Here is a 12,833-nt window from a genome sequence, read left to right as displayed (position 1 = left end):
GGTTCGTTCGCTTACAGTGACGCTTGGCCCACGCGCCGTTGATTATATAATATTCTGCCTAATTTCCCTTTTACTTCTCCATCTCGTCAAAAGAAAAACAAGAGCGGAAAAGAGGTCCACCACAAAATCATGCCGTCAGGGTGCTCACTCCAGGCTGACAACAGGTTCGGCCCTGTAATAGACCGCGGGTGCCGTGGTGGCTTTGATTTCACGCTATTGTTTGAACAAGCCATACTTGGTCTCGTTCCTGCGGTCGCGTTTCTCCTCGTGTGTCCAGTTCGATTGCAAATCCTGGTTAAGAGAGATGTGCGAACGCAGCCTCATCTAATGAGATTGGCAAAGCTAGTAAGAACTTTCATATTTCTACCCACCGGGTCAGACAAGAGCTAACGTCCACTCGGATAACTGCCGTGGTTTTTGCCGCGATTCAACTTGCCCTACTCATTAGCTGGGCAAAGAAAATTCAGCCATATACAAAGCTCTCTGTGGCATTGAGCGCAATAAATTTAGCAGTGGCAATGGAAATTGTGATCCTGTCGTGGGCGGAAGATGAGCGGTCAGTTAGACCTTCATCACTTCTCGCCATCTACCTCCTCTTCACATTACTTTTCGATGTTGTACAAACGAGAACTTTGTGGTTATCCCACGGGAATATCCTGATTCCTAGTCTTTTTACGGTAAGTATCGCTGTGAAAACAGCGATGGTGCTTTTTGAGAGCTTGGGAAAGCAGAAACACCTCATTGGGTCCTATCAAGATCTCCCACCAGAGTCGACGAGTGGAATTGTCAATCGTTCGTTCATGTGGTGGCTAAACCGTCTGTTTTTCACGGGTTTTCGATCCTTGCTTACTGCTGAAGATCTTGATCATCTCGACAAGTCCCTGGAGTCCGCGGGCACGGCGCGGAAGGCATTGAGAGCCTGGGTCCTACGCCGGCGTCCTGAGCGCCGCTTCGAATTCCCATGGCAAATGGGTCGAGCTTTCAAGGTGCCACTTGCTCTCACAGTACTTCCACGCTTATGCTTGATCGGGTTTACCTTCTCACAGCCCTTCTTGATCACATCTATTCTCAACTGGCTTGATAACTCTCATAGCGCGAGCAACGACGGCTATGGTCTCATCGGCGCCACAGTTCTAATATATTTGGGAATGGCCATCTCAACCCTCTTATATGACCAGATGTTGTATCGCTTTGTGACAATGTTTCGAGGGGCAGCATCGTTGATGATTTACGACCATGCCTTACACATCCCTGATGGTATCCTAGAGGATCGTTCTGCCACAATTACTTTAATGACTACGGACATTGACCGGATCATCAACTGTCTAATCATTTTGAACGAATCTTGGGCGCGGACAATTGAGGTGGGCATTGGCATTGCGCTACTTGCGCTTCGTTTAGGGTGGGTTTGCCTGGTGCCACTAGTGATCGTTCTCAGTAAGGATCCCGTCTAAATTCACATACGGCGATAATTTGCTGAAATATGATAATAGTATCAAGTGGAGGAAGTATTTATATCTCGAAGCATATAGGAGGGCAGCAGAAAGTGTGGGTGGATGCTGTGCAGCAACGCATAGCGATCACCCGTTCAATGCTGGACCATATCCAAACAGTCAAGGGAACTGGGTTAGCTCAAACCTTTATTCAGCTCGTACAGAGGAAAAGAGCCCAAGAAACCCATCAAATGGCCAATTACCGATGGAGTATGGTCTGGAAGAATATGATCCAGAATCTGCCTTGGGCCTTAGCGCCAGCTTTGACCTTCGTTGTCTACGCTGCTCAAGGAAAGGAACTGAATGTTACCAAGGCATTCAGCAGTCTATCTATCATAACCCTTCTGACTAATCCGGCTTCTAAGCTATTAAGCGCGATTCCTTCCATAGCGGCTGTTACGGGATCTTTTGATAGAATACAGGCATTTCTTCTGTTGGCAACCCGTCCTCAAGACATAGGTGAGAACATTCTTGGCACGATGGAAGCAGAATCCGATGCATCTCCACGTATTACCGAAGTGCAATATATGACTTCCAAAGGCTCACCGAACACTGTTGACCTTCAATCACCCGTTATCTCCATGGACCGCCTCAACATTCGCCCATCCCCATCAGCAATGATTGTCTTGAGAGATGTTAGTTTAGAAATACCCCTCGGAGCGCTAGTCATGATCCAAGGGCCAGTTGGATCAGGCAAATCGACCCTACTTCGGGCTATACTTGGTCAAGCGGTCTGTGAGACAGGATCCACGACAGTGACCATTCGACAACCGGCCTTCTGTGCACAAACACCGTGGGTTCCAAGTGGCACCATCCGCGATGCAATCTGTGGAGCCTTCTCGGCAGGTTCGGTGAGGGAGGACACATTTGATAAGCCGTGGTACGCGGCTGTTCTTTACGCATGTGCTCTCAATTCAGACCTGGAGATGCTTCGCGATGGAGATGCCACGCGGATTGGGCAAGGATCTGGCCATCTACTGAGTGGTGGTCAAATGCATCGGATCGCTCTTGCTAGAGCGGTATACGCTCGCAGGAAGCTTTTGCTTTTAGATGACGTATTCAGTGCACTAGACCGGAAAACCAGGACTACTATCACAACGCGTCTTTTGGGAGTTGACGGACTGCTCAGAAAAGCAAATTCGACCGTGGTTTTGGTGACACATGAGAGTAGGATCCCTTTCAAGATTCCTTTGTCGCCTATTGTGAGCTAACACCCTAATAGTGGATCAGCTGTCTCTTGCGGATCAGATATATGTTCTTTCAGATGGACGTCTTCGCCAGAAAGAGCCCCGCGATGGGAATATTTACCAAGGAATGGGGTCTGACGCTGTGGAAAATGAAGGATCAAAAGGATTGCTGGCGCTGGGGGTGGAGGATAAAGCCGCCATGTTCTCCAAGGTGAATGAGATCGACGATCTCAGGAGGGCTACAGGGGACTCTGCTGTCTATACCTACTATCTGCGCTACGTTGGGTGGACGAACGCCGTGATATTTATTTTCTTCGTAACAATAAATGTCTTCTCCAGTACATACAGTCGCAAGTGGATTCTTACTTGTGCTACTCCCGATACCGCTGACATCAGTTTTCTACTAGAAATTTGGCTTGAGCGATGGGCCGATCGTGGTGGAAGTCAAAAGGCACTTTATGTCACTGTGTATTTCCTCCTCGCCACATGTAACACCATCGGAAATGGTGGTTATGTTTGGTGAACCATTCTATTCGATAAAAAACATTTATTTACATCTCCTAACAAAACGGTAGGGCTACACTCATTCTGATCTCGCCCTCAACAGCGCGCCGGCTTCATTATGTCGTACTGAAGACCATCATGATGTATATTCAGTTCTTTTCTCTCGCGTCTCGATCAACTGCTGACATCTGAAGGGCAACGCCTCAATTTATAGCCACCGTTGACATTGGGTCAATACTAAACCGGTTTAGCCAGGATATGACCCTGATAGAAAGCGATTTACCTATTGGCATTTTAATCACGGTCTCAAGTAAGACCCCTACCATTCCACTCAACCTCTTAATCGATTTCCTAACCACTATCGCTCGCCTATTATCAATCTTATTGCTGATTATTCAGATCTCTTTTCGTCAATTGCAAATGCTGCGTTGACTGCAACCGGATCGAAGTACATGGCAATATCTGTGCCCTTCCTGATTATCTCTCTCTTTCTCTTACAGCATTTCTATCTGAAAACATCGCGACAGCTTCGTTTACTGGACCTGGAAAGCAGAAGTCCGTTGTACTCCCATCTTCTTGACACCGTCGAGGGCCTTGCTACAATTCAGGCATTTGGATGGGAAGCAGATTTTCGAATCGCTAATTCAAAATTGCTGGATGCTACCCAGCGCACGTATTATATGCTTAATTGCATTCAGCGCTGGCTCACCTTGGTCTTGAACCTCATCGTTGCTGCCGAAGCAGTCATTATCGTCAGCTTAGCAGCGTCTTTAAAACATACAACGAGTGTCGGATTGCTTGGAGTATCGCTCAACAGCATTCTTGGTATGTCTTCCTTATGGAACTTGCTTTTGCTGATGCTACCCCTTGAAGGCCGTGACCTGTACTACTTACCCAGCTGACTTATCTTTCACGAAGCCTTCAATGGTAGCCTTTCATCTCTCATATCGGGTTGGGCACAGTTGGAGATATCCCTTGGCTCAATTTTACGCGTCAAAGATTTTGAACTTACAGTGCCACGTGAAATTTCAACTGAGCAGGGAGAAGTCCCCATCGACTGGCCAAGTCAGGGATCTATTAAGATCTCGGACATGACTGCACAATACAAGTATGTATTTCACAGGATATATAAGCCATCACCAAAATTTGTTCGTATGATTAACGAACCACAAAAGTTCTGAAGTAGCAGTACTAAGCAATGTCTCTCTGAAATGTTTGCCAGGTCAGAAAATCGGTATCTACGGACGTACTGGGAGGTAAGTATTATCGTCTTAAGAATTCTAGTCAGCGTTAGGGTTGCTAGTCCCAGCTAACTATTCCACCGCAAAATAAATTAGTGGAAAGAGTTCTTTACTATCGGCATTATTAGGCATGCTAACCGTGACTCACGGGTCAATTGTTATCGACGACATTGACCTCGCTACTCTCTCCCCTGATAGAGTCCGCGAAAGACTTGTCACCATCTCCCAAACACCATTCATCATGGTTGGCTGTACAGTCAGATTCAATCTAGATCCCACCGAAACCCTCCCCGACGTAGACATTATCGCGGCTCTCGACCGAGCTGGAATCTGGGATGGTGTGCTACTCGAAAGAGGCGGGCTAGATGCCAAGATAAACGACACTCTATTGCTATCTCGAGGCGAGCAACAACTGCTACAACTTGCTCGTGCAATGCTGAAAATACAAGCAAGCAACGCTAGGATCCTGTTGATTGATGAAGGCACCAGCAGCATCGACATGAAAACTGACGCTAGTGTGCAAGGCCTTCTGCAACAGGATCCCTTTCGTACATGCACAGTCCTTACGGTTGCACATCGTGTCCACACTCTTTTGAATTATGATCTGATTGTCGGTCTAGATCAGGGAAAGGTGGTAGAGATGGATAGGCCTACAGTCCTGAGTAATCGGAAAGATAGCATCTTTAGCACCCTTCTCAATAGTGGAGGATATTAGTTCACGGAATGGAGATTTACAGAGCGAGGCAGAGCTATCTAAAGGGCGATGTAAATAGTGATCATTGAGAAAATTGTATATGGCCACAAGACATAGAACTTGGGCGTTCTCGCTTACGAACTTTCAAGAACTTGCCAAGCTCCTAGGACTGGTATGGGATAATGTGAGGGTTTCACGTATACATAGAAGTAGACGGCGTCTCCAAAATGAATTATCTGTATCAGAGAAAGCTACAGTCGACTTTAGATACAAGACATAGGGAGCTGGATATATATTTTGATCCATTATCAATGGAGCTTAAAAGGAATATTTGGCGCCATCACAATTAATGGGATTAACTGGTGTTATCCTTTACATGCAGCCGATAGACCTCCACACCTTACATATATAATAATGCATATGACATGTAATGCTTGCCACGGATAATAATCTGGAAAATGCCCAAAGTATTTTCTTCGTTTCAGGGCCACAGCGTGCGTCAGCGCGCGTTACCAGTTCCTCGGGGATGCTGTAGACCCTGTAACCTGTCACAACCTCGTAAGCAGCTGTATTCTCCCAATAAGCCGCTACCTAAAAGACCAGAATATTGAAAATAGTAAATCCTTGCTACTACTCTCTCATACATGTATAGTAAGGGTCACATTTAGTGCCAAATATTGTAATAGAAGCAGGCAAGTCACGTGTGTTGACCAACCCTGTATTACATAAGCCGCGCTTAACTTGAGTTGGTTCTCTTTCATAATCTGATACGGGTCACGTGCCATGCCATGCCACAATCCGCGAGACGCCGCTCTCTGGCCAATCATACAGTATATATCACGTGACTCTATATGCGGGGATTGATTCTCCCTTCGACCGAGATGAGACGTCATGGCAGGACATCAGTTCATACGCCGTCGTGTTATCGTCGCAATTGATGCTGTCGGATGTTGATGCTCTCGGATGCCCGTTCTCGCCTCCTCTGCCCCGGCCTGCCGTCTCGCGTCTCACTGTTGATAGAAGGCCGGCGGATTGCCCTTGCCACTTTTGAGGACTTCTTTTGTGCATTAATAGAGCCGGGTTCGTCTGCCTCCTTGTGCTGCAGTTTACTTTTGCTTTGTTGATTTTTTTTATTCTTAAAAGAGAAGGGTTCTGGTGTTACTTCAGACCGCGCTGGTGCTTAAACTTAGTCAGACTGGCTCCTGTATAAGTTACAGTGCAACAGTCGCAATCCAGATACGCGGATGTAGTACAACGCTGCCTTTTATCACATTATTATCACTCTTATTATTATTATTATTATTATCGTCTCTGTGTTCTTTAACTACCATCACGTCATCCTCTATTCCAGCATCAAGGGTTATTCAAGGGTTTATCCAAGGCTTTCTCCATCCGGCGTAAACATTCGCGCAGGCACGACAACACAGCTCTATCTCTCATCTGCTAATACTAAGCCATCTAACTGGACACTGAAATATACTCCAGTCTGCTCCAGTCGCTCGTCTCCGCTAGACCGCATCTTAGCTCTAACTCTAGCTCTAGCGCTCGTCCGTCCGTCCTGACAACTCGTGCAGACATCTAGAGACGCGGTCAGCCAAGCAACTATTTGTTCCGTTGCTCCGGCTGCCCCCGCGCTGGCAGTACTTTACTCCGTGGACCGCTGGTTAATAGCCGGGCTACTGTAAGTATTATTGTGTTTCTCCTGCTCTGTTATCTACCTCGGAATTCCTCTGGGTGCTTTTGCAGCCTGAATAACCTGTGCTGTCCTCGGAATTTGCCTTGTGACCCCCGCCGCATGTCCATATATATCCCGTGATACTCCATGTGTCCCGGCGTCCTAACACAACACAACACAAGACATATTATTGAATCATGTACACCTACCTAATTCATGTCTGGTATTGTCAATGAACATGCATACATCTAGAGTCTAGTTTCTAGAAAACTTCATCCATGCCTTCTTACTGTCTTCAAGACTGTCACTACTTCTACCGCAGCGCCTTGCGTCTCCTCTCCCTCCCAACCTTCCTTTCCTGTCTCTTCGCTTGATAGACCCTTGATAAATACAGGAGCAATGTCTTACTCAAACCTCGCAGTGAAACTCCTCAACATGTCTTCCGCGGGCGGCGGAGAAGCCATCTTGCCTTCCAAACTCCAATCATCGTCCCGGTGCGAGTCTCCAAAACTGCAAGCTATCGGCACTATGGACCCCGCGCAAAAGCGCAGTGTAACATCGCCTACCTCCCAAGAGAATCCTCAAGCAAATGCGCGGGGTATCACCTTTGCGAACCAAGATTCTCTGCCCAAGCTGCCTATCCCGGATCTCGAAGACACTTGTCGAAGGTATCTCGAGGCTTTGGCTCCCTTGCAGACGCCGAGAGAGCACGAGGACACAAGAGCTGCTGTTCATGACTTTCTCAAGTCGGATGGTCCTGAGTTGCAGGAAAAGCTGAAGAAATACGCTTCCTCAAAGACCAGCTATATCGAACAGTTTTGTGAGTCGTCGCGGTACAACCCATAGCACATGCTAATGTTTGGCTCTAAGGGTACGATTCGTACTTGAATTTCGATAATTGTAAGAATTCTCCTACTACTTGATAGTGTCCATGCTTACCCCGCTAGCGGTCGTTCTTAACTTGAATCCGTTCTTCCTGCTGGAAGATGACCCAACGCCGGCTAGGAACAACCAGCTCACCCGCGCCGCCTCACTGGCATCGTCAGCCTTGTCATTTGTTCGTGCGGTCCGCCGAGAGGAACTCCCACCCGACAAAGTCAAGGGAACCCCTCTATGTATGTTCCAGTATTCTCGACTATTTGGCACGGCCCGTGTTCCCACCGAAAACGGATGTATCATCGGCCAGAACCCCTCTGCAAAACACATCGTAGTTCTCTGCCGAGGCCAGTTCTACTGGTTCGACGTGCTAGACGACAACAACGATCTCATCATGAGCGAAAAAGACATCACCCTGAATCTGCAGGTCATCCTCGACGACGCCCAACAAACCCCAATCCAAGAAGCAGCAAAGGGGGCGCTTGGAATCTTGAGCACCGAAAACCGAAAAGTATGGTCTGGACTGAGAGACCTTCTGACCAAAGAAGAAGGCTCGAACAACGCTGAATGCCTTCATATTGTCGACAGCGCCATCTTCGTCCTCTGCCTCGACCACATGGAGCCCACCAGCACCGCGGATCTCTGCGGAAACATGCTCTGCGGCACCAGCGATATAGTCCGCGGTGTGCAAATCGGAACGTGCATAAACCGCTGGTATGACAAACTGCAAATCATTGTGTGCCAGAACGGCAGTGCAGGCATCAACTTTGAGCATACCGGCGTGGATGGCCACACCGTGCTCCGCTTCGCCAGCGATGTCTATACTGACACCATCCTCCGCTACGCCAAAACCATCAACGGCTTGGCCCCCTCCCTTTGGGCCTCAACCAGCCCTGATCCAGCGAAACGCGATCCCCGCAGTTTCGGAAACGTCAGCACCACCCCCCGCAAACTCCAGTGGGATATGATCCCCGAGCTCAATATCGCCCTCCGCTTCGCCGAGTCCCATCTCGCCGACCTCCTCCATCAGCACGAATTCCAAGTCCTCGACTTTTCCGGCTATGGCAAAAACTTCATCACCTCCATGGGCTTTTCCCCAGACGCGTTCGTCCAAATGGCCTTTCAAGCTGCCTACTATGGCCTCTACGGCCGCATGGAAAACACCTATGAGCCCGCAATGACCAAAATGTACCACCACGGACGTACCGAAGCCATTCGCCCTGTCACCAAGGAATCAATTGACTTTGTAAAGACCTTTTGGGGCGATAACCCGCCTAACCAAAAAGTCGACGCGCTCAAACGCGCTGCCGACAAGCATGTCGCTACTACAAGAGAATGCTCCAAAGCCCAGGGCCAAGACCGGCACCTGTATGCCCTCTACTGCGTCTGGCAGCGCTCCTTCGACGACGATTTCTCCACCGCCAGCATCAACGGCCGTGCCAGCCCTGCTCCCGATACTGATATCTCCTCCACCCCATCCTCTGACGACGGTGCCTACACCTCTAGTCTTAGTAGTCTAGCCCGCCTTCGGACCATCCCCCGACCCCCGCACTCTTCAACGATGCTGGCTGGGACAAAATCAACAACACGATACTGTCCACCTCGAACTGCGGCAACCCTTCCCTCCGCCACTTTGGCTTCGGCCCTACATCCGGCGACGGCTTCGGAATCGGGTACATTATCAAAGACGACTCAATCTCGATCTGCGCGAGCTCTAAACACCGGCAAACCTCACGGCTAATGGACACGCTGGAATCGTACTTACTCGAAATCCGCAAATTGCTGAGGACGAATAGCCGCAAAACTACGAGTCCGCGGACCAGTCGGGCACGGGAGATGGAGATGCTGTCGGAGAGATTGGAGAATAGGCGCGGAAGGTTGATTAGGCAGGATACTAGCCACCTTGGACGAGGAGGCACGGAGACGCCGACGACGGACAGTGGGGAGGTGGAGGATGATGGAATGGGTGGATGTATGTCCCCTTTTCCTTTTTATGTTAGGTTTGGTTTGATCGTGCTAATGATTTTATGTAGATGGGTTTTTCGATGCGGGAATGCTGCTTCATGCCCTCAAAGGTGTGCAGGCTGATCGAGACCGAGTTGAGAAACCAGTGCGGCGACGACCGGTTGGGAAGAAGCTGCAGCTTGCGGAATACTGAGCATCAAACACGTCCTCTTTTAAGGAACTTTTCGGCATGGGTTATGGTTATGTTTTCGGTAAATTGAGGATTCAAGGGGACCAAGGAAAATGTTTGAGAGAGCGATTTGGCCTGTTTCTGTCTTGATGGTGACGTTTATTTGAAGGTTTTGTATGAGCTACATACCCATCAGGTTGTTGTCAGTCTGTAGAGATAGCATAATGCATATTGAGCTTAGTCGTATTATTGAGTGGTTTTATTCCTTTTTTATTCTCGTTTTATATGTATTCATTCGGAAGTATTTACAAGAATATGACATAAATCCAGGTGATCACGACGCTGGACTCGGCGGCAACACCCCCGTCGCCCACTGCACCGGCTCGCTCCCTAACTCAAACTCCAGCGTGCCTCCTTTTGCAAACACATCATCCCATGTCAGCCAGCTCTTGGTCCAAGTGACACCATTAACTTTGAGGCTTTGGACGTAGAACTTGCTGTCCCCATTATTATCGCCGTTTTTGGCAGTGATATTCAGGGTTTTGCCAGCGCCGAGGTCTATGACCAGGGAATCGAACCAGGGTGAGTGGATGATGAAGGTTGTCTGGCCAGTGACTGGGTATAGACCAATCATGTTCCATAATAACCATGTCTGCATGGCGCCTGCGTCGCTGTTGCCGGGTAGTCCGTCGACGCCAACGCTGTATTGGGATTTGGCCACCGTGCGCGATTGCAGGACGGAGAGTTCGGGTCGGTTAATGTAGTTGTAGAGATAGGGGATTGTGAACATGCTATAATTTAGTAAATTAGCGAGGATTTGAAATATGTATGGGAAGTCTTACGGCTCGTTTGAGGGGTCGAAAATGGTCCCGCTGGCACTTTTTTCGAAGGTAGTGTTAAGACGTTTTTCGAATCCGGTATGTCCGCCCATGAGGTCAATCATGTGTTCTGCGTCGTGGACGTCAGTGAACGAGTACGCCCATGGACTGGCCTCGTAGCAAGGGTCATTCCAGTACCCCTTCGCATTGAGGATACTGATAGACTGGAATCCACTAAGGTTCCGAGGTACAACGAACCCACTGAACCCGAGTGACGTTGCATTGGGGTTCCAATGATTTCTCCAGTTGCGCGATCTCTCGAGATATTTGCTCGCATCATCGTGTTTACCCAAACCAGACGCGACTTGGTACAGCCCAAAGTCGTTGTAAGCGTATTCAACAGCTCGTGTGACTGCACGGGTGTATGATGGAGTGATAAAGCCATACTGTTTCCAGTCTGGCAAAGCACCCCGCCCCTCCTTAGTCGATGAGTCTTGGGCCAATGGATCTGGGTCGTTGTTGGGCGGCTGGACTTCGGCGTTTTTGACCATAGCTGCATATCCATCTGACCAATTGACCTTGCCACGAACTCCCTTTACGTATGCATCTGCAAGGATGTTGTCGGCATTCGATCCACCTTGAGTACGACCGTTATAATTGGACGATCGCGCATCAGGCAGGTAACCTTCATTTCTCCAAATATCAATCAGAGAACGGATCTGCTCCTCGTATGACACTGGTTGAAGGACTTGCATCAACGAAGTTCCGCAGCGGAAGAGATCCTTTTCTTGTTAGCTGTGAAGGCTGGCTACATTCACTGTGGCTCACATACCCAGAAGGTGAATATATCCTGATAATAGGGTTCCTCTGACTTCCAACCCGGATTCTCTCCAGTCTGGTTGGTAGGAATCAAGTGCATGTAGTATAGCGAGGTGTATAGAAGTGTGAGTGAATCTACATTTGTAGCGGATGTGGTGATCTTTGAGAAAACTTCCTTATTCCATGCAGACTTGCTATCGTTGACAACCTGGGAGAATTCTGTTCCACGCGGAATCTCGGTCTCCAAATTCTGGCAAGCCTGCGTCGTGGAAAGCCATGAGATGCCCACGCGAGAAATGACTTCGGTTTCGTTGAATGTAAAGAGGGCGCCAATTCTGACATCCGAGGAATTGGAAAAAGCAGATCCACTAGCTTGCTCAATACTAGCATCTCCATTGCTACTGGCGTAAGTCTTGTTGCCTTGGGGCGTGTTTTCGAAATATCCACCTATCCGTAGTGAGTAAGTGATCTGGGCTAAGCATGATATGTCTTACAAAAGTATATAGGCCAGTTAGGTGACCGATTCCAGCCATTATTATAAACGCCATGGCCTTCGTAGTGACCGTCAGGGAAGACTGTGATTTCTCCACCAGCATAACCCTGGCCGAAATTCTTTCCACGGAAGGATGGCAGTATATGCGAGATATCAACCAAGACATGTCTCTCACCGCTACTGGGAAATGTGTAACGATATATACCAGCGCGATTGGCGGCCGAAAGCTCTACGGTAACACCCTGACTAGTCTTTGCTTTGTAGTAGCCCACCGACGCTTCATCGTTCCCGTTCCGGGCGACTGTAATTCTCGATAGAGGATTTGAAACCTCTCCAACAAGCGGAAGCTGTGCCACTGTGCCATATTTCGGAGCACCCCCCGTGCCTTGCTCATGCATCATACTGAACCCGGAGAATTTTCCCTTTGGAAGATAGCCAGAATACGAATCGGTGCCTTGAATCAACAGATCCGGGCCAAGCTTGACCATACCAAACGGTCGCGCTGCTGCAGGGTTGTTATTCCCTCCACTATGAGTACCAGTGAAGATATCCACATATGCAGTCAGGTCACCGTCTGCCGCAAGCTCACGTTTGATGGCTGCCTCATTAGCACCACCATGGATTATAAAGGGCAGCAAAAGCCCTACTACGAGCAACATTGTATTCAAACCCAGCAGACAAAGCAGCAATAAACGAGCCTCTTTTCGGTCGTTCAGCACAAGCCAATCCAGCCAGCTGCTACTCTTCGCACTGGGGCCCGATCTGGCGCTGCTGCTCGGTGCAGCGGTTGTCTTCTCGACATCATTGTCTCTGGGCCAGGCTGGCGCTATTGTCATTCTTAATAGATATCGTCTCGAGACGACTCACATCATCCCTTCCGTAACAATGCACACCGCCAC

At 48.7% G+C, this 12,833-nt stretch overlaps 3 protein-coding genes across 3 annotated transcripts; 2 read left to right on the top strand and 1 right to left on the bottom strand.

The window, feature by feature from the left end:
- Positions 1-95: 95 nt before the first annotated feature.
- Positions 96-5,255, top strand: BGW36DRAFT_406345 (multidrug resistance-associated protein). Its single transcript, XM_046218995.1, has 10 exons — positions 96-345; positions 402-1,437; positions 1,494-2,660; positions 2,716-3,199; positions 3,256-3,327; positions 3,379-3,494; positions 3,584-4,009; positions 4,103-4,292; positions 4,360-4,440; positions 4,522-5,255. The coding sequence occupies exons 1-10, from the start codon at positions 130-132 to the stop codon at positions 5,138-5,140; spliced, it is 4,407 nt and encodes a 1,468-aa protein (XP_046072816.1). The 5' UTR covers positions 96-129; the 3' UTR covers positions 5,141-5,255.
- A 2,337-nt stretch (positions 5,256-7,592) lies between these two features.
- BGW36DRAFT_375921 (acyltransferase ChoActase/COT/CPT) lies at positions 7,593-10,060 on the top strand. Its single transcript, XM_046215821.1, has 5 exons — positions 7,593-7,694; positions 7,742-8,001; positions 8,023-9,054; positions 9,186-9,642; positions 9,704-10,060. The coding sequence occupies exons 2-5, from the start codon at positions 7,912-7,914 to the stop codon at positions 9,826-9,828; spliced, it is 1,704 nt and encodes a 567-aa protein (XP_046072815.1). The 5' UTR covers positions 7,593-7,694; positions 7,742-7,911; the 3' UTR covers positions 9,829-10,060.
- A 78-nt stretch (positions 10,061-10,138) lies between these two features.
- On the bottom strand, positions 10,139-12,593 carry BGW36DRAFT_396155 (glycosyl hydrolase; the record flags this gene model as incomplete). The annotated part of the gene is made up of 4 exons (XM_046218126.1): positions 10,139-10,595; positions 10,647-11,404; positions 11,455-11,888; positions 11,936-12,593. 4 exons carry the CDS (start codon positions 12,591-12,593, stop codon positions 10,139-10,141), a joined length of 2,307 nt encoding a protein of 768 aa, XP_046072814.1.
- Between the last annotated feature and the right edge of the window lie 240 nt (positions 12,594-12,833).

The sequence above is a fragment of the Talaromyces proteolyticus genome, assembly GCF_021365285.1.
Source record: "Talaromyces proteolyticus strain PMI_201 chromosome Unknown BGW36scaffold_5, whole genome shotgun sequence".
Classification (NCBI taxonomy): Eukaryota; Fungi; Ascomycota; class Eurotiomycetes; order Eurotiales; family Trichocomaceae; genus Talaromyces; species Talaromyces proteolyticus.
Note: the sequence above shows the minus strand (reverse complement) of the source record. Positions and strands in the feature narration are given on the sequence as shown.

Excerpts from the sequence above, each read along its gene's own strand:
- BGW36DRAFT_406345 (XM_046218995.1), top strand. The coding sequence starts at position 130 with ATGCCGTCAGGGTGCTCACTCCAGGCTGACAACAGGTTCGGCCCTGTA. Across the intron at positions 3,200-3,255 it reads GGAAATGGTGGTTATGTTTG|GGCTACACTCATTCTGATCT; the intron begins GTGAACCATTCT and ends ACAAAACGGTAG. Across the intron at positions 3,328-3,378 it reads GTACTGAAGACCATCATGAT|GGCAACGCCTCAATTTATAG; the intron begins GTATATTCAGTT and ends TGACATCTGAAG.
- BGW36DRAFT_375921 (XM_046215821.1), top strand. The coding sequence starts at position 7,912 with ATGTTCCAGTATTCTCGACTATTTGGCACGGCCCGTGTTCCCACCGAA. Across the intron at positions 9,055-9,185 it reads ACCTGTATGCCCTCTACTGC|TCTAGCCCGCCTTCGGACCA; the intron begins GTCTGGCAGCGC and ends TAGTCTTAGTAG. Across the intron at positions 9,643-9,703 it reads GGATGATGGAATGGGTGGAT|ATGGGTTTTTCGATGCGGGA; the intron begins GTATGTCCCCTT and ends GATTTTATGTAG.